Raw genomic sequence first — 27,748 nt, forward strand, 5'->3', positions numbered from 1 at the left:
GGGGAGTGTGTGTGGGGAGGGGGAGTGTGGGGGGAGGGGAGTGTGGGGGGGGAGGGGGAGTGTGTGGGGGGAGGGTGAGTGTGTGGGGGGAGGGTGAGGTGTGTGGGGGGAGGGTGAGTGTGTGGGGGGAGGGGGGAGTGTGTGGGGGGAGGGGGAGTGTGTGGGGAGGGGGAGTGTGTGGGGGGAGGGGGAGTGTGTGGGGGGAGGGGGAGTGTGTGGGGGGAGGGGGAGTGTGTGGGGGGAGGGGGGAGTGTGTGGGGGGAGGGGGAGTGTGTGTGGGGGGGTCGCACTGTTTAACCTCTATCCCCTCCCCAGACACGAGCTGCTCCTGCGATGACCTGCCGGATGAGCTACTTTTGGTTATTTTCCGCTCGCTGTCTCTGTCTCACCTGCTCAAGGCCTCGAGAGTCAGCAGACGGTGGCATCGCTTGGCGTGAGTACCCCGTGCACCCCCTCGGTACCCCGACCCCCTCGTAACCCCGACCCCCTCGTAACCCCGACCCCCTCGTAACCCCGACCCCCTCGTAACCCCGACCCCCTCGTAACCCCGACCCCCTCGTAACCCCGACCCCCTCGTAACCCCGACCCCCTCGTAACCCCGACCCCCTCGTAACCCCGACCCCCTCGTAACCCCGACCCCCTCGTAACCCCGACCCCCTCGTAACCCCGACCCCCTCGTAACCCCGACCCCCTCGGTACCCCGACCCCCTCGGTACCCCGACCCCCTCGGTACCCCCGACCCCCTCGGTACCCCCGACCCCCTCGGTAACCCCGACCCCCTCGGTACCCCCGACCCCCTCGGTACCCCCGACCCCCTCGGTACCCCCGACCCCCTCGGTACCCCCGACCCCCTCGGTAACCCCGACCCCCTCGGTAACCCCAACCCCCTCGTAACCCCGTGCACCCCCTCGGTAACCCCAACCCCCTCGGTAACCCCAACCCCCTCGGTAACCCCAACCCCCTCGTAACCCCGTGCACCTCCTCGGTATCCCCGACCCCCTCGTAACCCCGACCCCCTCGGTAACCCCGACCCCCTCGGTAACCCCGACCCCCTCGGTAACCCCGACCCCCTCGTAACCCCCGTGCACCCCCTCGGTAACCCCGACCCCCTCGTAACCCCGACCCCCTCGTAACCCCGACCCCCTCGTAACCCCGACCCCCTCGTAACCCCGACCCCCTCGTAACCCCGACCCCCTCGTAACCCCGACCCCCTCGTAACCCCGACCCCCTCGTAACCCCGACCCCCTCGGTAACCCCGTGCACCTCCTCGGTATCCCCGACCCCCTCGTAACCCCGACCCCCTCGGTAACCCCGACCCCCTCGTAACCCCGACCCCCTCGGTAACCCCGACCCCCTCGGTAACCCCGACCCCCTCGGTAACCCCGACCCCCTCGGTACCCCCGTGCACCCCCTCGGTAACCACCTCTATAATCCTAACCTTAGTTGAATAACAGATACCCGGGAGTGAGTTACAGGCTGGAATCTAATCGAGGGGTTCGGGGGGTTTATATATAGAATAACAGATACCCGGGAGTGAGTTACAGGCTGGAATCTAATCGAGGGGTTCGGGGGGTTTATATATAGAATAACAGATACCCGGGAGTGAGTGACAGGCTGGAATCTAATCGAGGGGTTCGGGGTGGGTTTATATATAGAATAACGGATACCCGGGAGTGAGTTACAGGCTGGAATCTAATCGAGGGGTTCGGGGAGTTTATATATACAATAACAGATACCCGGGAGTGAGTTACAGGCTGGAATCTAATCGAGGGGTTCGGGGGGTTTATATATAGAATAACAGATACCCGGGAGTGAGTTACAGGCTGGAATCTAATCGGGGGGTTCGGGGGGTTTATATATAGAATAACAGATACCCGGGAGTGAGTTACAGGCTGGAATCTAATCGAGGGGTTCGGGGTGGGTTTATATATAGAATAACGGATACCCGGGAGTGAGTTACAGGCTGGAATCTAATCGAGGGGTTCGGGGTGGGTTTATATATAGAATAACGGATACCCGGGAGTGAGTTACAGACTGGAATCTAATCGAGGGGTTCGAGGGGTTTATATATAGAATAACAGATACCCGGGAGTGAGTTACAGGCTGGAATCTAATCGAGGGGTTCGGGGTGGGTTTATATATAGAATAACAGATACCCGGGAGTGAGTTACAGGCTGGAATCTAATCGAGGGGTTCGGGGGGTTTATATATCGAATAACAGATACCCGGGAGTGAGTTACAGACTGGAATCTAATCGAGGGGTTCGGGGGGGTTTATATATAGAATAACGGATACCCGGGAGTGAGTTACAGGCTGGAATCTAATCGAGGGGTTCGGGGGGTTTATATATAGAATGACAGATACCCGGGAGTGAGTTACAGGCTGGAATCTAATCGAGGGGTTCGGGGGGATATATATAGAATAACGGATACCCGGGAGTGAGTTACAGGCTGGAATCTAATCGAGGGGTTCGGGGGGTTTATATAGAGAATAACAGATATCCGGGAGTGAGTTACAGGCTGGGATCTAATCGAGGGGTGCGGGGGTTTATATATGGAATAACGGATACCCGGGAGTGAGTTACAGGCTGGAATCTAATCGAGGGGTTCGGGGGGTTATATATAGAATAACGGATACCCGGGAGTGAGTTACAGGCTGGAATCTAATCGAGAGGTTCGGGGGGTTTATATATAGAATAACAGATACCCGGAAGTGAGTTACAGGCTGGAATCTAATTCAGGGATCCGGGGGGTTTATATATAGAATAACAGATACCCTGGAGTGAGTTACAGACTGGAATCTAATCGAGGGGTTCGGAGGGTTTATATATAGAATAACAGATACCCGGGAGTGAGTTACAGGCTGGAATCTAATCGAGGCGTTCGGGGGGTTTATATATAGAATAACAGATACCCGGGAGTGAGTTACAGGCTGGAATCTAATCGAGGGGTTCGGGGGGTTTATATATAGAATAACAGATACCCGGGAGTGAGTTACAGGCTGGAATCTAATCGAGGGGTTCGGGGGTGGTTTATATATAGAATAACAGATACCCGGGAGTGAGTTACAGGCTGGAATCTAATCGAGGTGTTCGGGGGCTTTATATATAGAATAACAGATACCCCGGGAGTGAGTTACAGGCTGGAATCTAATCGAGGGGTTCAGGAGGTTTATATATAGAATAACAGATACCCGGGAGTGAGTTACAGGCTGGAATCTAATCGAAGGGTTCGGAGGGTTTATATATAGAATAACAGATACCTGGGAGTGAGTTACAGGCTGGAATCTAATCGAGCGATTCGGGGGGTTTATATATAGAATAACAAACACCTGGGAGTGAGTTACAGGCTGGAATCTAATCGAGGGGTTCGGGGGGTTTATATATAGAATAACAGACACCTGGGAGTGAGTTACAGGCTGGAATCCAATCGAGGGGTTAGGGGGGTTTATATATAGAATAACAGATACCCGGAAGTGAGTTACAGGCTGGAATGTAATCGAGGGGTTCGGGGGGTTTATATTTAGAATAACAGACACCTGGGAGTGAGTTACAGGCTGGAATCTAATCGAGGGGTTCGGGGGGTTATATATAGAATAACAGATATTCGGGAGTGAGTTACAGGCTAGAATCTAATCGAGGGGTTCGGGTGGTTTATATATAGAATAACAGATACCCGGGAGTGAGTTACAGACTGGAATCTAATCGAGGGGTTCGGGTGGTTTATATATAGAATAACAGATACCCGGGAGTGAGTTACAGGCTGGAATCTAATCGAGGGGTTCAGGGGGTTTATATATAGAATAACAGATACCCCGGGAGTGTGTTACAGGCTGGAATCTAATCGAGGGGTTCGGGGGGTTATATATAGAATAACAGATACCCCGGGAGTGTGTTACAGGCTGGAATCTAATCGAGGGGTTCGGGGGGTTATATATAGAATAACAGATACCCGGGAGTGAGTTACAGGCTGGAATCTAATCGAGGGGTTCGGGTGGTTTATATATGGAATAACAGATACCCGGGAGTGAGTTACAGGCTGGAATCTAATCGAGAGGTTCGGGGGGTTTATATATAGAATAACAGATACCCGGGAGTGAGTTACAGGCTGGAATCTAATCGAGGGATCCGGGGGGTTTATATATAGAATAACAGATACCCGGGAGTGAGTTACAGGCTGGAATCCAATCGAGGGGTTCGGGGGTGGTTTATATATAGAATAACAGATACCCGGGAGTGAGTTACAGGCTGGAATCTAATCGAGGTGTTCGGGGGCTTTATATATAGAATAACAGATACCCCGGGAGTGAGTTACAGGCTGGAATCTAATCGAGGGGTTCAGGAGGTTTATATATAGAATAACAGATACCCGGGAGTGAGTTACAGGCTGGAATCTAATCGATGGGTTCGGGGGGTTATATATAGAATAACGGATACCCGGGAGTGAGTTACAGGCTGGAATCTAATCGAGGGGTTCGGTGGGGTTTATATAGAATAACGGATACCCGGGAGTGAGTTACAGGCTGGAATCTAATCGAGGGGTTCGGGGGGTTTATGTATAGAATAACGGATACCCGGGAGTGAGTTACAGGCTGAAATCTAATCGAGGGGTTCGGGGGGTTTATGTATAGAATAGCAGATACCCGGGAGTGAGTTACAGGCTGGAATCTAATCGGGGGGTTTATATATGTAATAACAGATACCCGGGAGTGAGTTACAGACTGGAATCTAATCGGGGGGTTCGGGGGGTTTATATATAGAATAACGGATACCCGGGAGTGAGTTGCAGGCTGGAATCTGATCGAGGGGTTCGGGGGGTTTATATATAGAATAACGGATACCCGGGAGTGAGTTACAGGCTGGAATCTAATCGAGGGGTTCGGGGGGTTTATATATAGAATAACAGATACTCGGGAGTGAGTTACAGGCTGGAATCTAATCGAGGGGTTCGGGAGGTTTATATGTAGAATAACGGATACCCGGGAGTGAGTTACAGGCTGGAATCAAATCGAGGGGTTCGGGGAGTTTATATATAGAATAACAGCTACCCGGGTGTGAGTTACAGGCTGGAATCTAATTGGGGGGTTCATATATAGAATAACAGATACCAGGGAGTGAGTTACAGGCTGGGATCTAATCGAGGGGTTCGGGGGGGTTTATTTAGAATAACAGATACCCGGGAGTGAGTTACAGGCTAGAATCTAATCGATGGGTTCGGGGTTTTTTTATATAGAATAACAGATACCCGGGAGTGAGTTACAGGCTGGAATCTAATCGATGGGTTCGGGGGGTTATATATAGAATAACGGATACCCGGGAGTGAGTTACAGGCTGGAATCTAATCGAGGGGTTCGGTGGGGTTTATATAGAATAACGGATACCCGGGAGTGAGTTACAGGCTGGAATCTAATCGAGGGGTTCGGGGTGTTTATATATAGAATAGCAGATACCCGGGAGTGAGTTACAGGCTGGAATCTAATCGAGGGGTTCGGGGTGTTTATATATAGAATAGCAGATACCCGGGAGTGAGTTACAGGCTGGAATCTAATCGAGGGGTTCGGGGGGTTTATATATAGAATAACAGATACTCGGGAGTGAGTTACAGGCTGGAATCTAATCGAGGGGTTCGGGGGGTTTATATATATAATAACAGATACCCGGGAGTGAGTTACAGGCTGGAATCTAATCGAGGGGTTCAGGGGATTTATATATAGAATAACGGAAACCCGGGAGTGAGTTGCAGGCTAGAATCTAATCGAGGGGTTCGGGGGGTTTATTTAGAATAACAGATACCCGGGAGTGAGTTACAGACTGGAATGTAACCGAGGGGTTCGGGGGGTTTATTTAGATTAACGGATACCCGGGAGTGTTTGATTTTGCTGCCTGATGTGTGTTGTTGGTGAGCAGGTTTGACAAGTCGCTGTGGTATAGTGTGGACCTGAGCAAAGGAAGTCTACCTCCTGGGACCATTGGGCAGGTGCTCGGGGCTGGGGTCGTGGTCTTCAGGAGCCCTCGCTCATTCCTGGGGAACCCCAATTTCAAGGACGACAGGTGAGAGAAATGTTCTGCAGTGTGAGGGCTGAGTGGATGTTGAGGGCTGGGATCCAGGGTTGGACGCTGGGGGAATGGAAGCTATGGGGACAGTGCAGGAAGGTGGAGCTGAGGGAGAAGATCTCAGTGAATGATGGAGCAGGCTTGAGGGGCCGAATGGCTGACTCCTAATTCTGTCGCTGTTCTGTGTCGGGAACATCGGGATCAGTGCGACTGGAGATTGTACAAGGATTCGAATCTCCACAAACCAGGGCACAGGTACGATCATATCAAACCGCATGTTGAGTTTTATGTGTGTGGGGGCTGGATTACCACCTGGGGGGGGGGGGGGGGGTCATGGTTACGGTCCAGCTGGACAGGGCCAAGGGCAGGCCCCATGGAGTCACGGTTCAGTCCTGGGCCCCGGAGCCCAGGGGGATATACCTGCCTCGGGGTCCGGCGAGAGAGGGAGTGGAATGGGGGGGGTCCGGGTCCTGGGGGGGGGAGACGGGGGTTGGGTGGTGTACTGTGCTCTGATCTCCCTCTCTCCCACAGCCTGCTCTGTGTGTGGTGAGGGTGGGGGTCTCCGGGAGGGTCCCGGCCGATGTACCGTACCATGCTCTGATCTCCCTCTCCCACAGCCCGCTCTGTGTGTGGTGAGGGTGGGGGTCTCCGGGGGGGGGTCCCGGCCGATGTACCGTACCATGCTCTGATCTCCCTCTCCCACAGCCTGCTCTGTGTGTGGTGAGGGTGGGGGTCTCCGGGAGGGTCCCGGCCGATGTACCGTACCATGCTCTGATCTCCCTCTCTCCCACAGCCCGCTCTGTGTGTGTGTGTGTGGGGGTCTCCGGGGGGGGGGTCCCGGGCGATGTACCGTACCATGCTCTGATCTCCCTCTCTCCCACAGCCCGCTCTGTGTGTGTGTGTGATGGGGGGTGAGGGTGGGGGTCTCCGGGGGGGCCCGGGTCCTGGCGGGGGGAGACGGTGGTTGGGTGGTGTACTGTGCTCTGATCTCCCTCTCCCACAGCCCGCTCTGTGTGTGGTGAGGGTGGGGGTCTCCGGGGGGGCCCGGGCGATGTACCGTACCATGCTCTGATCTCCCTCTCCCACAGCCCGCTCTGTGTGTGGTGAGGGTGGGGGTCTCCGGGAGGGTCCCGGCCGATGTACCGTACCATGCTCTGATCTCCCTCTCCCACAGCCTGCTCTGTGTGTGGTGAGGGTGGGGGTCTCCGGGAGGGTCCCGGCCGATGTACCGTACCATGCTCTGATCTCCCTCTCTCCCACAGCCCGCTCTGTGTGTGTGTGTGATGGGGGGTGAGGGTGGGGGTCTCCGGGGGGGCCCGGGTCCTGGCGGGGGGAGACGGTGGTTGGGTGGTGTACTGTGCTCTGATCTCCCTCTCCCACAGCCCGCTCTGTGTGTGTGTGTGTGGGGGTCTCCGGGAGGGTCCCGGCCGATGTACCGTACCATGCTCTGATCTCCCTCTCCCACAGCCCGCTCTGTGTGTGGTGAGGGTGGGGGTCTCCGGGAGGGTCCCGGCCGATGTACCATACCATGCTCTGATCTCCCTCTCTCCCACAGCCCGCTCTGTGTGTGGTGAGGGTGGGGGTCTCCGGGAGGCCCGGCCGATGTACCATACCATGCTCTGATCTCCCTCTCTCCCACAGCCCGCTCTGTGTACAACACATGGACCTGTCACACTCAGTGCTCAGTCACTCCTCCATCTCCCAGATCCTGGCTCGCTGCCGTCACCTGCTCGGCCTCAGCCTCGAAGGGCTGGCCCTCTCCGATGATGTCGTCAGGTGAGGCAAGATCCTGTTATTGGTATTACACATAAGTGGTGGCCCCGCCCTCTGTCATAACAAATAGCAGGAGTGAGCCATCCGGCCCCTCGAGCCTGCTCCACCATTTAATACCATCATGGCTGATCCGATCATGGACTCAGCTCCACTTCCCCGCCCGCTCCCCATAACCTCTTATCCCCTTATCGCTCAAAAATCTGTCTATCTCCACTTTAAATGTATTCAATGTCCCAGCCTCCACAGCTCTCTGAGGCAGCGAATTCCACAGATTTACAACCCTCTGAGAGAAGAAATTCCTCCTCATCTCAGTTTTAAATGGGTGGCCCCTTATTCTAAGACCATGCCCCCTAGTTCTAGTCTCCCCCATCAGTGGAAACATTCTCTCTGCATCCACCTTGTCGAGCCCCCTCATAATCTTTTACGTTTCCATAAGATCACCTCTCATTCTTCTGAATTCCAATGAGTAGAGGCCCAACCTCCTCAACCTTTCCTCATAAGTCAACCTCCTCATCTCTGGAATCAACCGAGTGAACCTTCTCTGAACTGCCTCCAAAGCAAGTATATCCTTTCGTAAATATGGAAACCAAAACTACACGCAGTACTCCAGGTGTGGCCTCACCAATACCCTGTATAACTGGAGCAAGACTTCCCTGCTTTTATACTCCATCCCCTTTGCAATAAAGGCCAAGATACCATTGGCCTTCCTGATCACTTGCTGTACCTGCATACTAACCTTTTGTGTTTCATGCACAAGTACCCCCAGGTCCCGCTGTACTGCGGCACTTTGTAATCTTTCTCCATTTAAATTATAGTGGATGACCTCACACTTTCCAACATTATACTCCATCTACCAAATTTTTGCCCACTCACTTAGCCTGTCTTATGTCCCTTTGCAGATTTTTTGTGTCCTCCTCACAGATTGCTTTTCCTCCCATCTTTGTATCATCAGCAAACTTGGCTACGTTACACTCAGTCCCTTCTTCAGAGTCGTTAATATAGATTGTAACTAGTTGGGGTCCCAGCACTGATCCCTGCGGCACCCCATTAGTTACTGGTTGCCAACCAGAGAATGAACCATTTATCCCGACTCTGTTTTCTGTTAGTTAGCCAATCCTCTATCCATGCTGATATATTACCCACAACCCCGTGAACTTTTATCTTGTGTAGTAACCTTTTATGTGGCACCTTATCGAATGCCTTCTGGAAATCCAAATACACCACATCCACTGGTTCCCCTTTATCCACCCTGTTCATTACATCCTCAAAGAACTCCAGCAAATTTGTCAAACATGATTTCCCTTTCAGAAAACCATGCTGACTCTGTTTGATTGAATTATGCTTTTCCAAATGTCCTGCTACTGCTTCCTTCATAACGGACTCCAGCATTTTCCCAACGACAGATGTTAGGCTAACTGGTCTATAGTTTCCTTTGTCTGCCTCCATTTTTTTTAAAAATAGGGGTGTTACATTTGCAGTTTTCCAATCTGCTGGGACCGCCCCAGAATCCAGGGAATTTTGGTAGATTACAACCAATGCATCCACTATCTCTGCAGCCACTTCTTTTAAGACCCTTGGATGTAAGCCGTCAGGTCCAGGGGACTTGTCCACCTTTAGTCCCATTATTTTACCAAGTGCTATTTCATCAGTGATAGTGATTGTATTAAGTCCCTCCCTCCCTATAACCCCTTGATTATCCACTATTGGGATGTTTTTAGTGTCTTTAGTGAAGACTGATACAAAATATTTTGAGAACATTTCCCTGTTCCCCATTATTCCCCAGTCTCATCCTCCAGGGGACCAACATTTACTTTAGCCACTCTCTCCCTTTTTATGTATCTGTAGAAACTCTTACTATCTGTTTTTATATTTCGTGCTGGTTTGCTTTCATAATCTATCTTCCCCCTCTATCATCTGTTTAGTTGTTCTCTGCTGGCTTTTAAAAGTTTCCTAATCCTCTGGCCTCTCACTCGTCTAGGCCACATTGTATGCCCGTGTTTTCAATTTGATACCCTCCCTATTTCCATAGTTAGCCACGGATGGTTATCCCTTCTCTCAGTCTTTCCTTCTCATTGGGATATATTTTTGTTGCGATTTATGAAATATCTCCTTAAATGTCTCCCCCTGCTCTTCAACCGTCCCACACTTGAGTCTATTTTCCCAGTCCACTCTAGCGCACTCTGCCCTTATACCTTTGTAGTCTCCTTTATTTAAGACGAGGACACTGGTTTGAGATCCAACTTTCTCACCCTCCAGCGGAATTTGAAATTCAATCATGTTATGGTCACTCATTCCTAGAGGATCCTTCACTACAAGATAATTTATTAATCCTGTCTCATTACACAGTCACCATAGGCAGTCCCTCGAAGCGAGGATTGACTTGATTCCACGCTGAAAAGGGATGAGTTCACAGGTGTTTCAATGAAGGACCTAATATTCCGGATCCCGAACTACATCCTGAAGGCTGGAAGATGCCTGTGTGTGGATTGTTTAACGTGGGGTGACCGTTACACACCAGCCACCACACGGGCTTGACAGAGCGAGGTCTTGGTCCAGGGGCAAGGGTTAACCAGGACCACTGGAGACCTGCTCTGCTGCACGGACCCAGTGTGCTCACATATCGCAGTGTGGGCTGGTCCGTGCTGCCCCTGGGCCCTCGCCTCTTGTCGAAATCTCGACCTCCGAAAAGAATGACTCCGACACTTACAGCACCAGTAGAAGTTTCTTTAATTTACTTGCTCGCAAGGGGTAGGTCACACTCAGTCAAGGGCTAAATGAACACCTCCGAAATGGTTCAGTTTAACAAGATATTTATACAGTAAAACCCAAGTTCTGGCCTCTCCCTGTGTATTGCTCTGTCTCACAGTCAGTGAATACAGATAAAGAGTTAATTACTATATCCTGGTCCTGACATGGTATCCAGATATTTCCTTTTGTCAGGGTTATCAGAAAGCCAAACGGCCATTACTCCATGAGTCATAGGTAATGGGCTATCACCTGTCTTGTATTGTGTCAGGATTGTTCCAATTTCCTGGTCAGTTTATCTGTTGCATCAAATGGATGAGGTCTCGGAAAGAGATAATGGCTAGAAGATAAGGGTGGGGTGACATGGAACTCCTGTAGTGTAGACAATAGGAGAGCACCATGGGGGGGGTTACTTGTCTCAGCATGACTTGTCTCCTAGCTGTCTGATGGCCATCAGCCATCTAACAGCAGGTTTAGCTGTTTATGCAAGCTGACTGCTAAAATGCAGAAAGTTCTGGAAGGGCCAGGACTCCATTTGAATCAAAAGGCACACAAATACCGTATGGTATCAGCTTAGATAAAAATACTTTCCACATTCCCCCATTTTGTCCTTCACAAGGACAACTCAATCCATTCTGATCTTGTCCAGTCTCTCCATTTCCATTTCCACACAAGAGCCTTCAGCAGTTGTTGCTACCATAACTCTAGCCGTGGTCTCGGTCGGTAACATAGTTTCTCCCACCCTGGCACAGCAACAATTAACGATGACAAATAATAGATACAGGGCGAAGACTATCAGCAGGAGTATGATCAAACCCTGTCCCACAGATTTCCCCAGGGCTCCCAACCATCCTAATGTATTCAGCTAGACTGCCGATATCTTCTGATTTATCTGGGATATACGTACAGCATTCTTCACCTATTAATGCGCATGTTCCTCCCTCCTTGGCTAGGAGATAATCCAAGGCCATACGATTTTGGAGAGCCACTGTTCGAATAGCTACCATTTCGTCATTTATCCCTTCAAAGGCTTGGGAAGTCACGTTGGCTACTGATTCGACTAAGTTAGCCAGTTCCCGTAACTGCCATTCCGTTGATGCTATTCCATAGGGTGGCACCATTACCTTGAATATTCCGTTTAGCCACGTCAAATCCCGTTTAAATCTGTGGCTTCCATAGGCCTCCCTTAGAGTCCTTACTGATCTGATAAGGGGTACCACATATCCTAAGTAACAGGACCCTGTCCAGTTGGCTGGTAACCATGGGTAGGCTTTATGGCCACAAATAAAGTAGGTGCAATTATAGGGCGTCAGCTCCTGGTCCTTTCGCACTATCCCTACTCGAGTGGTCTCACCTTCCCACCCTTCACCTGGGGCTTTGTTATGGACCGTTGTCCAGCCAACGGTTGCTATCTTTCTCTCAGTGGGATTAGTTGTGGCTTGCCATTTAGACATTTGGGAACACTTGCTGCGTCCCATTTCTGGTCCTTTTGTCTCATTACTCACTAGGCATATTATACCCTCAGGATTTCCTATTCTGGGAGTAATGCTTAGGAAGGGAGGCTGATGGTTATTATCATAATTGGGCTGGTACCATCCCTGGAAGGCTGTAAGTTTATACCCTGCCGACCTCCATTCTGTTTGCTCCTTCGTTTCTGGCCCCTTAGTTAGTTTTGTCCTGTTTTGCACTGTCAACCATTCTACCATTTCTGATTCGTTAAAGGGGACAGATCTCAGGGGAATACCCCCCCTGGAGTGGACAGGTACATGGGAACATATCCAACAACTCGACAAGTTTCTTTCTTGAGCATACCTATGACTCAGTGCCATAAATACGTTTACGTGCAATTCCCTTCTGGTGGGTCTGTACCCCTGGTGTAATCAATAATGTGAAGTAAAACCCTGTCAAGCCCAGCACCATCAATCCCCATAGTCCATACAGTTCCTTATTCAGTCTTCCTTTTTCTGTTCCTCTGATTCCTTCGTCCCTTCCTCCTGGTCGGGTGCCCGTTTGCAATGGGATGCGTGGATCCATGTTGGTCTTTCCTTTACCTTGATTGCAGTATTGGTCGCCAGCAAGACCTGGTATGGTCCTTCGAATCTTGGCTGTAGACTGCTTTTCCTTTTAAAAATCTTGATGTAAACAAATTCCCCGGGCTCCAGGTTATGACACTTCCCTTCCGCTGGCTTGACTTGAGCTTCCTTTACCTGTGAATGAAAGCTGGAAATACATTTGGTTAGTGCAATACAATACCTCAACATATTCTCCTCCATTTTGTGGATGTCCATTTGTTTTGCAGTAAATGGTGCTGTAAAAGGTAGTCGTTGGGGACGTCCCATAACTATCTCATGCGGTGACAGGCCTGTTGTTCTGTTGGTTGCAGATCGCATTACCATCAAAGCTAAGGGCAGCAGTTCTGTCCATTTCAGTCCAGTGTCATTGCATAATTTTGCCAACTTATTTTTAAGCATTCCTTTATATCTTTCAACAAGTCCAGCTGATTGCGGATGATAACTGCAATGAAAACGTTGATTAATCTGCAAAGCTTTACACATTTCCCTTATAACAATTCCCGTGAAGTGTGACCCGTTATCACTAGAAAGCTTAGCAGGGATTCTGAAGCGCGGTACGATTTCTTTTAACAAACATTTAGCAACAGTAGTGGCATCGGCCTTTTTACATGGAAAGGCTTCAATCCATCGAGAGAACACATCTACAATAACTAATACATACTTGAATCCCATACACATAGGTAATTCAATAAAATCCATTTGTAAATGTACAAAAGGCCCGACTGGATTTGGGTGGGAGGCAGATTCTACTTTTTCCGTCTTACCTGGATTCATTGTCTGACAGGTAACACAATTTTCACAGATTTGTTTTGCAATTGCCGAAATACCTGGTGCATACCAAGTTGCCAAAATATAATCTGCCAATCCCCCTTTGCCTGCATGTGTGAATGTATGAACACATCGGGCAATCCATGGAAGTAAGGATCTAGGGGCCACCACGCGGCCGTCATGGTGAACCCATATTCCTTCTGGATTTTTATAACATTGATCCTTCGTCCAGGTCACCACCTCCTCCGTACTGGCCTGTGCCTGAAAGGTCAGCACGTCATTAATAGTGGGTGGTGGGTCTGTCTCCACCTCCTCCGTACTGGCCTGTGTCTGAAAGGCCAGCACGTCATTAATAGTGGGTGGTGGGTCTGTCTCCTCCTCCTCCGTACTGGCCTGTGCCTGAAAGGTCAGCACATCATTAATAGTGGGTGGTGGGTCTGTCTCCTCCTCCTCCGTACTGGCCTGTGCCTGAAAGGCCAGCACATCATTAATAGTGGGTGGTGTGTCTGTCTCCTCCTCCTCCGTACTGGCCTGTGTCTGAAAGGTCAGCACATCATTAATAGTGGGTGGTGGGTCTGTCTCCTCCTCCGTACTGGCCTGTGTCTGAAAGGTCAGCACATCATTAATAGTGGGTGGTGGGTCTGTCTCCTCCTCCGTACTGGCCTGTGTCTGAAAGGTCAGCACATCATTAATAGTGGGTGGTGGGTCTGTCTCCTCCTCCGTACTGGCCTGTGTCTGAAAGGTCAGCACATCATTAATAGTGGGTGGTGGGTCTGTCTCCTCCTCCGTACTGGCCTGTGTCTGAAAGGCCAGCACGTCATTAATAGTGGGTGGTGGGTCTGTCTCCTCCTCCGTACTGGCCTGTGTCTGAAAGGCCAGCACGTCATTAATAGTGGGTGGTGGGTCTGTCTCCTCCTCCGTACTGGCCTGTGCCTGAAAGGTCAGCACATCATTAATAGTGGGTGGTGGGTCTGTCTCCTCCTCCGTACTGGCCTGTGTCTGAAAGGCCAGCACATCATTAATAGTGGGTGGTGGGTCTGTCTCCTCCTCCTCCTCCGTACTGGCCTGTGTCTGAAAGGCCAGCACATCATTAATAGTGGGTGGCGGGTCTGTCTCCTCCTCCTCCTCCGTACTGGCCTGTGTCTGAAAGGCCAGCACATCATTAATAGTGGGTGGCGGATCTGAGCAATTATTTTTCCTTAGTGGGAACAATGACACCTGCATCCCCCCTTTCGACAGAGCTGCTGACTTAGCTGCATTATCAGCTCTGGCATTCCCAAGTGCCACCTCATTCGACTGGCCTGTTTGTGCTTGGCATTTGATAATGGCAAGTTTTAAGGGGCATTGAATGGCTCGCAGGAGATTTTCCACTTGTTCTGCATTTTTGATAGGGGTTCCTGAAGAAGTCAGGTACCCGCGAATCTTCCAAATTTGTCCATAGTCATGTGATACCCCAAAAGCATACCTGGAGTCAGTGTAGATATTAACTGTGTGTCCTTCAGCCAGAATACAGGCTCGAGTTAACGCAAACAATTCGGCTTGTTGGGCTGAAAAGGAGTCTGGAAGAGAGGCTGTTTCGACAACATTAAACTGGGTTACAATTGCATAAGCCGCTCTCGGTTGGCCCCTATCATTTCGTAAGGCTGATCCGTCAACATAGTACACCAGATCAGGGTTACACATTGGTACATCTGTTAGATTGATACATGGTTTAGTCACTAATTCGGTTACCATTTCACATGAATGGGGTTCGCCGTCGTCTTCCGTGGGGAGTAGAGTGGCTGGATTTAAGGTCGTGCATCTTTTGATAAGGTTCGGATTTGAAAACAGTTCGACCTCATATTTAGTGGTTCTTGCGGAGGTTAGGTGTTGGGTGGCACACTTAGTAAGTAAAATCTCGACAGAGTGTGGGATATACAAAATGGTCTGATGATTTAGCGTTATTGTCTGAGCCTGTTGCATAGCATCATAAGCTGCTGCCAATGAAGGAAGACATCCTGGTAGTCCGCGTGCCACTGGGTCTAGTTGGGTACTGAAATACGCTACCGGCCGCTGCCTGTCCCCATGTAACTGAGTCAAAACAGGTTGTGCAAAACCCGACTTGTGATGCACAAATAAGTTGAATAGCTTAGTGTAATCTGGTAATCCCAAGGCGGGTGCTGAAGTGAGAGACTGTTTAAGGTTCTGGAAAGCATTCCGGGATACCTCATTCCAAATCAACTTCTCTGGTAGTGCGGGTATGGACATGTCTAACAGTGGTCTAATGATCTCGGAATAACTCATAATCCATTGCCGGCAGTATCCTTTCATGCCGAAGAGGTGTTTCATTTCTCTCTTGGTTACTGGTAGTGGGGCAGAGCAGATTGCTTTTACTCGGTCTTGTGTCAATTGTCTCGTATCTCTGACCAATTCGTGCCCTAGATACCGAACCTTTTCTGAGACAAATTGTAACTTTGCCTTTGACACCTTGTGTCCTTTCGAGGCCAGGGCTTTTAATAACACAAGGGAGGCCGTTTCGCAGGCCAATTTGGAGGGTGAGGCGAGCAATAAGTCATCAACATACTGCACAAGTGTAGAACCTGCTGGTAAAATTACATCTTCCAGATCCCTCTTTAGGCATTGTGAGAATATAGTTGGGCTCTCGGTAAATCCCTGCGGCAGTCTTGTCCACGTATATTGGCGTCCTTTATACGTGAAGGCAAACAGGAATTGAGACTCTGGGTGAATAGGTATTGAGAAAAATGCTGAACACAGATCAATTACTGTGTAATACGTTGAGGATGCCGGAATACTGGCAAGTATAATTGCTGGGTTGGGTACCACCGGATAACTTGGGAATACAGAATGATTCACAGCTCGTAGGTCTTGGACAAATCTCCATTTGTCACTATTGGGCTTCTGCACTGAAAAGATCGGTGTGTTACATGGACTTCTAGTTGGAACGATTATTCCCTGGGCCAGCAGGGACTTAATGACTGGCTCGATACCTTGTGAAGGGGTATTGGGGCTTCTTGGGGAGTGGGGCGGTTAAATTGATCGCTACCTTATATGGTTGGGCGGTGAGCATCTTTCCTACTTCATTAGCGTGTGTAGACCATAGTTGCTCTGGAACCTTAGCAAGAAGTTCTACTGTGCTTTGTTGTAATGGGAAGCTAGTGGCTGAAAGCATCCTTTCTTCTAAGACAGCATTGAAGTATATTTTCCCATTCAACTTGACCGAATAGCCCCCCCCCCTTTCATGTTGCCCCAAAGTTCCATTAAGTGTGTGCCATTCCTCTTGCACTGGGGATCCTTGCATTCTTTTAACCATTCGTCCCAAATCCTGAGGTTTATGTGTGCCTGCAACCGCAAGGGTGCAGTGTGGAACGCTCCCTTCAACCCTAAACAAGCTCTGACTGTGGGAGGATAATTCAACCCCTGCCGCCATGCCTTCAGGTCTGATTAAAAATTTGTTCGATCATCAATTGATGATTCTGGTGCAGGAATGGTTGATAAAAGATTTGTGCTGTAGCGTCTGATCCCGTGTTGTCACAATATGCTGTGCAGTGTAATGTTTCGTACCAATTTCCCAAGGTTTGAGATTTGAGGTAGTCTGTGATTAACCTTGTTACGCACCAATATGAACCAACCAAATAGGATAGGGTTTTGCTTAGTGTGGGGTCCAAATTTTTCCAGGCATACAATATGGGAGTTGTGGGTTGAAGTAGTGGATATGCGCCACATTTATCTATGGGGACTCGAACCTCCATACCAACTGGGGAACAGAGGATCGTGGCACTCATTTTACATAATAGGTCACGTCCACACAGATTCACTGGAACCTCATTAGACAGTAGGAATGAATGACTATCTTCGTAATCTTCTAATTGTACATTGATAGGGTTGGAGAAAAACACTTGCTGCGTGTGTCCAGATAGTCCAATCACTGAGGTTTGATTAGTGGAAGTGGGAATTCCCCTCGTATCCTCCCTTGAAAGGACCGAATAGGTGGCACCAGTATCCACTAGGAATGGGATATCCTTTCCTTGTATTCGTATTTTTACTTCAGGTTCTCCTATGGCATTTAACAAAACGGCGGGTAGCTGTTTGTTTGCAGCACTCGGGTCTGGGATTGGGCGTCATTGATCATTATACGGGCAATTTGGTTGTTGGCCGAATTGCTTTTGATTCTGTGATCCAAATGGATCTTGAACAGAGAAATTAGTCTAGCATGTACCTGGACTTGGGTCGCATACGGGTTGGGTCCTGGAGGGGGAGGGGGTGCTCTATTACCTGCCTGTTGAGTCCAACCATAATTTGGTTGTTGCTGTTTTGCCCGGCAATTTCTAGCCCAGTGTCCAATCTGACCACAATTGTAACAGGTATCATATTGTTCCCGCCCTGGCACCTCCTCTCCCTCTTCCCCTGAAATTTCCTCTTCTGCCTCGCCCTCTTCCTCTACCCTGGGGGGGGGCATAGGACGGTGTCACCGGGGTGGGTGTTGTTGGAGCTGCTTGTTCCACAAACACGGTGACCTTGCTTTTAGATTCTCTATTTCGCTCTTGTATGTCCTTTAACATAGATACAACCTTGGATAGCGATTCCTGTCGCCATCCGAGACAAACTAGTTTAAAGGGATCTCTGAGTTCGGGCCGTAGCCCGTTTAACACGGCGCTGATCATAGGAGCTTCTACCTCCTCTATTTTCATGCCTGAACATTGGTTCATGATCTCTCGCACTCTTTCTACATAATCCTCAACATCCTCCTCCTTTCTTTGTGTAGTTTCCATCATTTTGGACCAATTTGTTTTTCTTGGGAACACCGAATGTAAGGCTTCCCAACATCTTTCCCAGAACCCCTCTCCTGGCTTCGTGCTGGGATCTGCATCTGAAGCCTCTCGATGGGTTTTAAAATCTTTGAATTTTATCTCAAGTTTGGCAAATTTCGTGTCCTTTAACCATACTTTCAGTAAGATTTGACCATCTCATATACTGGGTTTGTGGCACAAGGTGATCACTTTTAACTGGTCTGTGGCCTTTTCAATATTGGTTTTAGGGTCTGCCAATCCTTCCACAATTATTCTTAACTCACTTGGTGACCATGGTCGATAAATAGGGACCGGAGCCCCCCCAGAGAGTGGACTGGGGGAAAGTCTTACTGGGTATGCAGATGATGATGGCTCCAGGGCACCGGGCCCTGGTCCACGGGTAAGATTTCGTGTGCCACCTGCAGGGCCGTCATGGTATTGATTTCCTTGTGACTGATCTATTTTTCCTGCAGCCGCACCTGCATCGTTGGGAGCGGGTGTTACCCCATTTCCCTGTGCTCCGGCCCGAGGATCGTCTCCTCCTTGTTGGCCTGGAGCGCCCTCCAGGGGTGGAACATACGGCGGTGGTCGATGGCTGTAGGGAGTCCAATCCTCGTCCCATTCCTCATCCTCATCTTTTTCCCAACCCTTAGGGGCACTTGGTGAGTGTACCTTTGTCTCTTTAGCAACCATAACAGATGGATGTTTGCTATGTCGAGGGCGATTCACCTGCTCTACTCATTCATCCCCCTGCTTTCTCCCTCTAGTACACTGCTTGCTAACTCTTAGGCTCTTCTCGTGTCGTTCCTCAGCTTCCCTTTTCCAATCTCCAAACGCTGACTAATTCACTTTCTTTTTACCTCTTCTACCTGGGTCTCTGTCTATAAGGCATTCTTCTAGACATGTTATTCTCTCTAAATTGAATGACCCATCGGGCGGAAATGGCCTGTTTTCACCCTTAGTCCACTTTACCCATTCTCTTAGGTGGTCAATTGAAGACTGACCACAATTCTGGAGCATAAAATGGGCTGGGGTCCCTTTTGGTGGTGGTTTACTTGCTCCAGCCCCCATTCTGGATGATTAAGATTTTTCACAGTTTCTGATCTCTCAATCCTTTCGACCAACCGAGTTCTCTACGCCCACTTCTCCTGGCCGTTACGTGGCCTGAAAAGGCTCTTAATTCGGGCTCAGTCTGGGTGTGTGAGATATGTTGGCACGAACCAACCGTAGTTGATCAATCAGTTACTGTTTCTTTTCCTAATCAATCCTTGTGGGTTTTTTTTTCCCCGAATCACAACTTTCCCTAGTGACTCTTCCCGTTTCTCTAATGGCAATGACTCACAAAGGTATTGCACACAACAGTAATACAAGGACAACAAACAATATTCCCGCGAGTACACAAATCATAACCTCTAAACAAATTCTCAGTCTGCGTTGTACGCCACTACAGACCGAGTCCTTAACTTATCCTAATAACAGCTGATAAAACTTAAGGTTCCGTACCCAAACTCTTTGATCGATTGCGCTCTTTTTTTTCTGTACTCTTATCACATAAGAACCCCTTCCGAATTAAAAACAATAAAAATCTTATCACATAAGAACCTGGAACCTTTTTCGATCGACTAGCGCTCCCTTACCTACTGAAACCTTCCCCGGGCTGTTTCGAGAATTTTCCAGAACCTGTTCTCTTCTGCTTGCAAGCTGAGAAAGAAATGGTTATAAAAAAAATACCTTTAACTTTTAAATGCCGAGTCTTGTAGATGCAGTACCTCAGCTGTGGACAACAGATTACATCTGCGATTCAACAGTGAAGAAACCTCTTGTGAGCAAAGGCTCACCTTGTTTGGCCACTGAAGCCTTTCACTGGAGAGGCACTATGCCTGTATCCGTTTTACTCACAGGACAGAGAGTATGCATCTCGGTGGAACCTCCAATAACTGTCGAAATCTCGACCTCAGAAAAGAATGACTCCGACACTTATAGCTCCGGTAGAAGTTTCTTTAATTTACTTGCTAGCAAGGGGCAGGTCACACTCAGTCAAGGGCTAAGTGAACACCTCCGAAATGGTTCAGTTTAACAAGATATTTATACAGTAAAACCAAAGTTCTGGCCTCTCCCTGTGTATTGCTCTGTCTCACAGTCAGTGAATACAGATAAAGAGTTAATTACTATATCCTGGTCCTGACATGGTATCCAGATATTTCCTTTTGTCAGGGTTATCAGAAAGCCAGCCGGCCATTACTCCATGAGTCATAGGTAATGGGCTATCACCTGTCTTGTATTGTGTCAGGATTGTTCCAATTTCCTGCTCAGTTCATCTGTTTGCATCAAATGGATGAGGTCTCGGAAAGAGACAATGGCTAGAAGATAAGGGTGGGGTGACATGGAACTCCTGTAGTGTAGACAATAGGAGAGCACCATGGGGGGTTACTTGTCTCAGCATGACTTGTCTCCTAGCTGTCTGATGGCCATCAGCCATCTCACAGCAGGTTTAGCTGTTTATGCAAGCTGGCTGCTAAAATGGAAGGGCCAGGACTCCATTTTGATCAAAAGGCACACAAATATCGTATGGTATCAGCTTAGATAAAAATACTTTCCATACTCTCCTGGGCCCCGATCACGTCCCTGTACAGTCTCGCCCCGCTCCCTCGCCCCGACCTTCCCGCTCCCTCGCCCCGACCTCCCCGCTCCCTCGCAGCTCCCTCGCCCCGACCTCCCTCCCTGCTCCCTCGCCCCGACCTCCCCGCTCCCTCGCAGCTCCCTCGCCCCGACCTCCCTCCCTGCTCCCTCGCCCCGACCTCCCCGCTCCCTCGCCCCGACCTCCCTCCCTGCTCCCTCGCCCCGACCTCCCCGCTCCCTCGCCCCGACCTCCCTCCCTGCTCCCTCGCCGCTCCCTCGCCCCGACCTCCCTCCCTGCTCCCTCGCCCCGACCTCCCTCGCCGCTCCCTCGCCCCGACCTCCCCGCTCCCTCGCCCCGACCTCCCTCCCTGCTCCCTCGCCGCTCCCTCGCCCCGACCTCCCTCCCTGCTCCCTTGCCCCGACCTCCCTCCCTGCTCCCTCGCCCCGACCTCCCCGCTCCCTCGCCCCGACCTCCCTCCCTGCTCCCTCGCCCCGACCTCCCCGCTCCCTCGCCCCGACCTCCCTCCCTGCTCCCTCCCCGCTCCCTCGCCCCGACCTCCCTCCCTGCTCCCTCGCCCCGACCTCCCCGCTCCCTCGTCCCGACCTCCCTCCCTGCTCCGTCGCCGCTCCCTCGCCCCGACCTCCCTCCCTGCTCCCTCGCCCCGACCTCCCTCCCTGCTCCCTCGCCGCTCCCTCGCCCCGACCTCCCTCCCTGCTCCCTCGCCCCGACCTCCCTCCCTGCTCCCTCGCCCCGACCTCCCTCCCTGCTCCCTCGCCCCGACCTCCCTCCCTGCTCCCTCGCCCCGACCTCCCTCCCTGCTCCCTCGCCCCGACCTCCCTCCCTGCTCCCTCGCCCCGACCTCCCTCCCTGCTCCCTCGCCGCTCCCTCGCCCCGACCTCCCCGCTCCCTCGCCCCGACCTCCCTCCCTGCTCCCTCGCCGCTCCCTCGCCCCGACCTCCCTCCCTGCTCCCTCGCCGCTCCCTCGCCCCGACCTCCCTCCCTGCTCCCTCACCCCGACCTCCCTCGCCGCTCCCTCGCCCCGACCTCCCTCCTTGCTCCCTCGCCCCGACCTCGCCGCTCCCTCGCCCCGACCTCCCTCGCCCCGACCTCCCTCCCCGCTCCCTCGCCCCGACCTTCCCGCTCCCTCGCCCCGACCTCGCTGTTCCCTCCCCGACCTCGCTGCTCCTGCTGTACCTCCCACACTGCAGTCAGCCGTCGCCCTCCTGCAGCAGCACACACTGCTCCCTGCCGTGGTATACCACCACACGCTGCTCCCTCCAATGGCCCCGGCCTCCTGCCTGTTTGGTTCCGCAACGTACTGTTCAATGGCAGAGCTAATTGCAACCCTCTCCTTTGACTTCAGGGGTGAGACATGACCACAGTCCCTGTCACAGGTGGGACAGATAGTCGTTGAGGGAAGGGGAGGGTGGGACTGGTTTGCCGCACGCTCCTTCCACTGCCTGCGCTTGATTTCTGCATGCTCTCGGCGATGAGACTCGAGGTGCTCAGCGCCCTCCCAGATGCACTTCCTCCACTTCGGGTGGTCTTTGGCCAGGGACTCCCAGGTGTCAGTGGCGATGTTGCACTTTATCAGGGAGAAACATAGAAAATAGGTGCAGGAGTGGGCCATTCGGCCCTTCGAGCCTGCACCACCATTCAATAAGATCATGGCTGAACATTCCCTCAGTACCCCTTTCCTGCTTTCTCTCCATACCCCTTGATCCCTTTAGCCGTAAGGGCCATATCTAACTCCCTCTTGAATATATCCAATGAACCAGCATCAACAACTCTCTGCGGCAGGGAATTCCACAGGTTAACAATTCTCTGAGTGAAGACGTTTCTCCTCATCTCGGTCCTAAATGGCCTACCCCTTATCCTTAGACTGTGTCCCCTGGTTCTGGACTTCCCCAACATCGGGAACATTCTTCCTGCATCTAACCTGTCCAGTCCTGTCAGAATTTTATATGTTTCTATGAGATCCCCTCTCATTCTTCTAAGCTCCAGTGAATAAAGGCCCAGTTGATCCAGTCTCTCCTCATATGTCAGTCCTGCCATCCCAGGAATCAGTCTGGTGAACCTTCGCTGCACTCCCTCAATAGCAAGAACGTCCTTCCTCAGATTAGGAGACCAAAAATGAACACAATATTCCAGGTGTGGTCTCACCAAGGCCCTGTATAACTGCAGTAAGACCTCCCTGCTCCTATACTCAAATCCCCTCGCTATGAAGGCCAACATACCATTTACCTTCTTCACCACCTGCTGTACCTGCATGCCAACTTTCAATGACTGTTGAACCATGACACCCAGGTCTCGTTGCACCTCCTCTTTTCCTAATCTGTCACCATTCAGATAATATTCTGTCTTCGTGTTTTTGCCCCCAAAGTGGATAACCTCACATTTATCCACATTATACTGCATCTGCCATGTATTTGCCCACTCACCTAACCTGTCCAAGTCACCCTGCAGCCTCTTAGCATCCTCCTCACAGCTCACACCGCCACCCAGCTTAGTGTCATCTGCAAACTTGGAGATATTACACTCAATTCCTTCATCTAAATCGTTGATGTATATTGTAAATAGCTGGGGTCCCAGCACTGAGCCCTGCGGCACCCCACTAGTCACTGCCTGCCATTCTGAAAAGGACCCGTTTATCCCGACTCTCTGCATCCTGTCTGCCAACCAGTTCTCTATCCATGTCAGTATATTACCTCCAATACCATGTACTTTGATTTTGCACACCAATCTCTTGTGTGGGACCTGGAGCCTTTTGAAAGTCCAAATACACCACATCCACTGGTTCTCCCTTGTCCACTCTACTAGTTATATCCTCAAAATATTCTAGAAAATTTGTCAAGCATGATTTCCCTTTCATAAATCCATGCTGACTTGGACCGATCCTATCACTGCTTTACACATGCGCTGCTATTACATCCTTAATAATTGATTCCAACATTTTCCCCACTACTGATGTCAGACCGTTCTATACTTCCCCGTTTTCTCTCTCCCTCCTTTTTAAAAAGTGGTGTTACATCAGTTACCCTCCAGTCCATAGGATCCAGAGTCGATAGACTGTTGGAAAATGATCACCAATGCATCCACTATTTCTAGGGCTACTTCCTTAAGTACTCTGGGATGCAGACTATCAGGCCCCGGGGATTTATCGGCCTTCAATCCCATCAATTTCCCTAACACAATTACCCACCTAATAAGGATATCCCTCAGTTCCTCCTTCTCACTAGACCCTCGGTGCGGAAGGTTATTTGTGTCTTCCTTCGTGAAGACAGAACTAAAGTATTTACTGAATTGGTCTGCCATTTCTTTGTTCCCTATTATAAGTTCACCTGATTCTGACTGCAAGGGACGTTTGTCTTCACTAATCTTTTTTTCTTCACATATCTATACAAGCTTTCACTGTCAGTTTTTATGTTCCCTGCAAGCTCCCCCTCATACTCTATTTCCCCCCTCCTAATTAAACCCTTTGTCCTCCTTTGTTGAATTCTAAATTTCTCCCAGTCCTCAGGTTTGCTGCTTTTTCTGGCTAATTTATATGCCTCTTCCTTGGATTTAACACGATCCTTAATTTCCCTTGTTAGTCACGGTTGAGCCACCTTCCCCGTTTTATTTTTACTCCAGACAGGGATGTACAATTGTTGAAGTTCATCCATATGATATTTAAATGTTTGCCATTGCCTATCCACTGTCAACCCTTTAAGTATCACTCGCCAGTCTATTCTAGCCAATTCACGTCTCATACCATCGAAGTTACCTTTCCTTAAGTTCAGGACCCTAGTTTCTGAATTAACTGTGTCACTCTCCATCTTAATAAAGAATTCTACCATATTATGGTCACTCTTCCCCAGGGGGCCTCGCACAACAAGATTGTTAATTAGTCCCTTCTCATTACACATCACTCAGTCTAGGATGGCCAGCTCTCTAGTTGGTTCCTCGACATATTGGTCTAGAAAACCATCCCTAATACACTCCAGGAAATCCTCCTCCACCGTATTGCTACCAGTTTGGTTAGCACAATCAATATGTAGATTAAAGTCGCCCATGATAACTGCTGTACCTTTATTGCACACATCCCTTATTTCTTGTTTGATGCTGTCCCCAACCTCACTACTACTGTTTGGTGGCCTGTACACAACTCTCACTAGCATTTTCTGCCCTTTGGTATTCCGTAGCTCCATCCATACCGATTCCACATCATCCAGGCTAATGTCCCTCCTTACTATTGCATTAATTTCCTCTTGAACCAGCAACGCCACCCCGCCTCCTTTGCCGTGAAGGAGTTCCGAGTAGAGCGCTTGCTTTGGGATTCTTGTGTCAGGCATGTGGACAATGTGGCCTGCCCAGCAGAGCTGGTCGAGTGTGGTCAGTGCTTCGATGCTGGGGATGTTGGCCTGGTCGAGGACGCTAATGTTGGTGTGTCTGTCCTCCCAGGGGATTTGTCGGATCTTGCGGAGACATCGTTGGTGATATATCTCCAGCAATTTGAGGTGTCTACTGTACATGGTCCACGTCTCTGAGCCATACAGGAGGACGGGTATCACTACAGCCCTGTAGACCATGAGCTTGGTGGCAGTTTTGAGGGCCTGGTCTTCGAACACTCTTTTCCTCAGGCGGCCGAAGGCTGCACTGGCACACTGGAGGCGGTGTTGGATCTCGTCGCCAATGTCTGCTCTTGTTGATAGGAGGCTCCCGAGGTATGGGAAATGGTCCACGGTGTCCAGGGCCGGGCCGTGGATCTTGATAATGACAGAGTTCGCAGCGACCGACTCTTGAACTGAAGGGGTGATGCGTCAGCGCGATGATAACTTCCTTGCTTTTGTACTCTGTGCCTCTATTTATGAAGCCCAGGATCCCGTAAGCCTTTTTAACCGCTTTCTCAACCTGCCCTGCCACCTTCATGTACCCCCAGGTCTCTCTGTTCCTGCACCCCCTTTAGGATTGTACCCTTCAGTTTATATTGTCTCTCCTCATTCTTCCGACCAAAATATATCACTTCGTACTTTTCTGTGTTAAATTTCCTCTGCCCCGTGTCCGCCCATTCCACCAGCCTGTCTATGTCTTCCTGAAGTCTATCCCTATCCTCCTCACTGTTCACTATACTTCCAAGTTTTGTGTCATCAGTAAATTGTGAAATTGTGTCCTGTACACCCAAGTCCAAATCATTAATATACATCAGGAAAAGCAGTGGTCCCAGTACTGACCCCTGGGGAACACCACTGTATACCTTCCTCCAGTCCGATAAACAACCGTTCCCCACTACTCTCTGTTTCCTGTCACTGAGACAATCCCGATCCATACTGCCCCTGTCCGTTTTATTCCATGGGCTTCAACTTTGCTGCAAGCCTGTTATGTGGCACTTTATCGAATGTCTTTTGGAAATCCAAGTACACCACGTTAACCACATTACCCTCATCAACCCTCTCTGTTACCTCATCAAAAAACTCTATCAGGTTGGTTAAACACGATTTGCCTCTAACAATCTGTGCTGGGTTTTCTTAATGAATCCACACGTTGTCCGTGATTACTGTCTCTAAAAGCCTCCCCACGGCCGAGGTGAAACAGACTGGTCTGTGGTTGCTGGGTTTATCGTTGTGTGAACGAGGGTGTAACATGCGCTGTGACTCCGCCCCTGTCTGCTGCACACTTTGTATTTTCCCATTTCAGAGACATCGGGCACAACGAGGGTTTGCTGCGTTTGAATCTCTCCACCTGCTCCCACTTCAGCCCACACACCCTCGCCCAGACACTGAGCCACTGTCCCAGGTCAGACTGAGGGAGGGGGGCTGGTGGATCGGGGGTCTCTCTCTCTCTCTCTCTCTCTGGGGGGGGGGGAGGTTGGTGGATGGGGGTCTCTCTCTCTCTCTCTCTGGGGGGGGTTGGTGGATGGGGGTCTCTCTCTCTCTCTGGGGGGGGTTGGTGGATGGGGGTCTCTCTCTCTCTCTCTCTCTGGGGGGGGTTGGTGGATGGGGGTCTCTCTCTCTCTCTCTCTCTGGGAGGGGTTGGTGGATGGGGTTCTCTCTCTCTCTCTCTCTCTGGGGGGGGTTGGTGGATGGGGGTCTCTCTCTCTCTCTCTCTCTGGGGGGGGTTGGTGGATGGGGGTCTCTCTCTCTCTCTCTCTCTGGGGGGGGTTGGTGGATGGGGGTCTCTCTCTCTCTCTCTCTCTCTGGGGGGGGTTGGTGGATGGGGGTCTCTCTCTCTCTCTCTCTCTGGGAGGGGTTGGTGGATGGGGTTCTCTCTCTGGGGGGGGCTGGTGGATGGGGGTCTCTCTCTCTCTCTCTCTGGGCGGGGTTGGTGGATGGGGTCTCTCTCTCTCTGGGGGGGGGGTTGGTAGATGGGGGTCTCTCTCTCTCTCTCTCTGCGGGGGGGTGGGTTGGTGGATGGGGGTCTCTCTCTCGGGGGGGGGGGTGTTGGTGGATGGGGGTCTCTCTCTCTCTGGGGGTGGATGGGGGTCTCTCTCTCTCTGGGGGGGGGGTGGGTTGGTGGATGGGGGTCTCTCTCTGGGGGGGGTTGGTGGATGGGGGTCTCTCTCGGGGGGGGGGGGGGTTGTGGATGGGGGTCTCTCTCTCTCGGAGGGGGGGGTTGGTGGATTGGGGTCTCTCTCTCTCTCTCTCTCTCTCTCTCTGGGGGGGGGTTGGTGGATAGGGGTCTCTCTCTCGGGGGGGGGGGGGGTTGGTGGATGGGGGTCTCTCTCTCTGGGGGGGGCGGGGTTGGTGGATGGGGGTCTCTCGGGCGGGGGGGGGTTGGTGGATGTGGGTCTCTCTCTCTCTCTCTCTATCTCTCTCTCACGGGGGGGGGTTGGTGGATGGGGGTCTCTCTCTCTCTCTGGGGGGTGGGGGGCTAGTGGATGGGGGTCTTTCTCTCTCTCTCTCTCTGGGGGGGAGGTGGGGGTTTCTCTCTCTCTGGGGGTGGGGGGTTGGTG

At 50.9% G+C, this 27,748-nt stretch overlaps 1 protein-coding gene across 1 annotated transcript in view; it reads left to right on the plus strand.

The window, feature by feature from the left end:
- Window positions 1–315: 315 nt before the first annotated feature.
- skp2 (S-phase kinase-associated protein 2, E3 ubiquitin protein ligase) overlaps window positions 316–27,748 on the plus strand; it is a gene marked incomplete at its 5' end in the record, with an annotated part of 30,550 nt that continues 3,117 nt past the window's right edge. Inside the window, 4 exons of the mRNA XM_070870466.1 lie at window positions 316–433; window positions 5,906–6,049; window positions 7,694–7,828; window positions 26,494–26,592. Of these exons, the coding sequence (XP_070726567.1) occupies window positions 316–433; window positions 5,906–6,049; window positions 7,694–7,828; window positions 26,494–26,592 (496 nt within the window). The remainder of the gene's footprint in view (window positions 434–5,905; window positions 6,050–7,693; window positions 7,829–26,493; window positions 26,593–27,748) is intronic.

The sequence above is a fragment of the Pristiophorus japonicus genome, unplaced genomic scaffold (genome assembly GCF_044704955.1).
Source record: "Pristiophorus japonicus isolate sPriJap1 unplaced genomic scaffold, sPriJap1.hap1 HAP1_SCAFFOLD_1433, whole genome shotgun sequence".
NCBI lineage: Eukaryota > Metazoa > Chordata > Chondrichthyes > Pristiophoridae > Pristiophorus > Pristiophorus japonicus.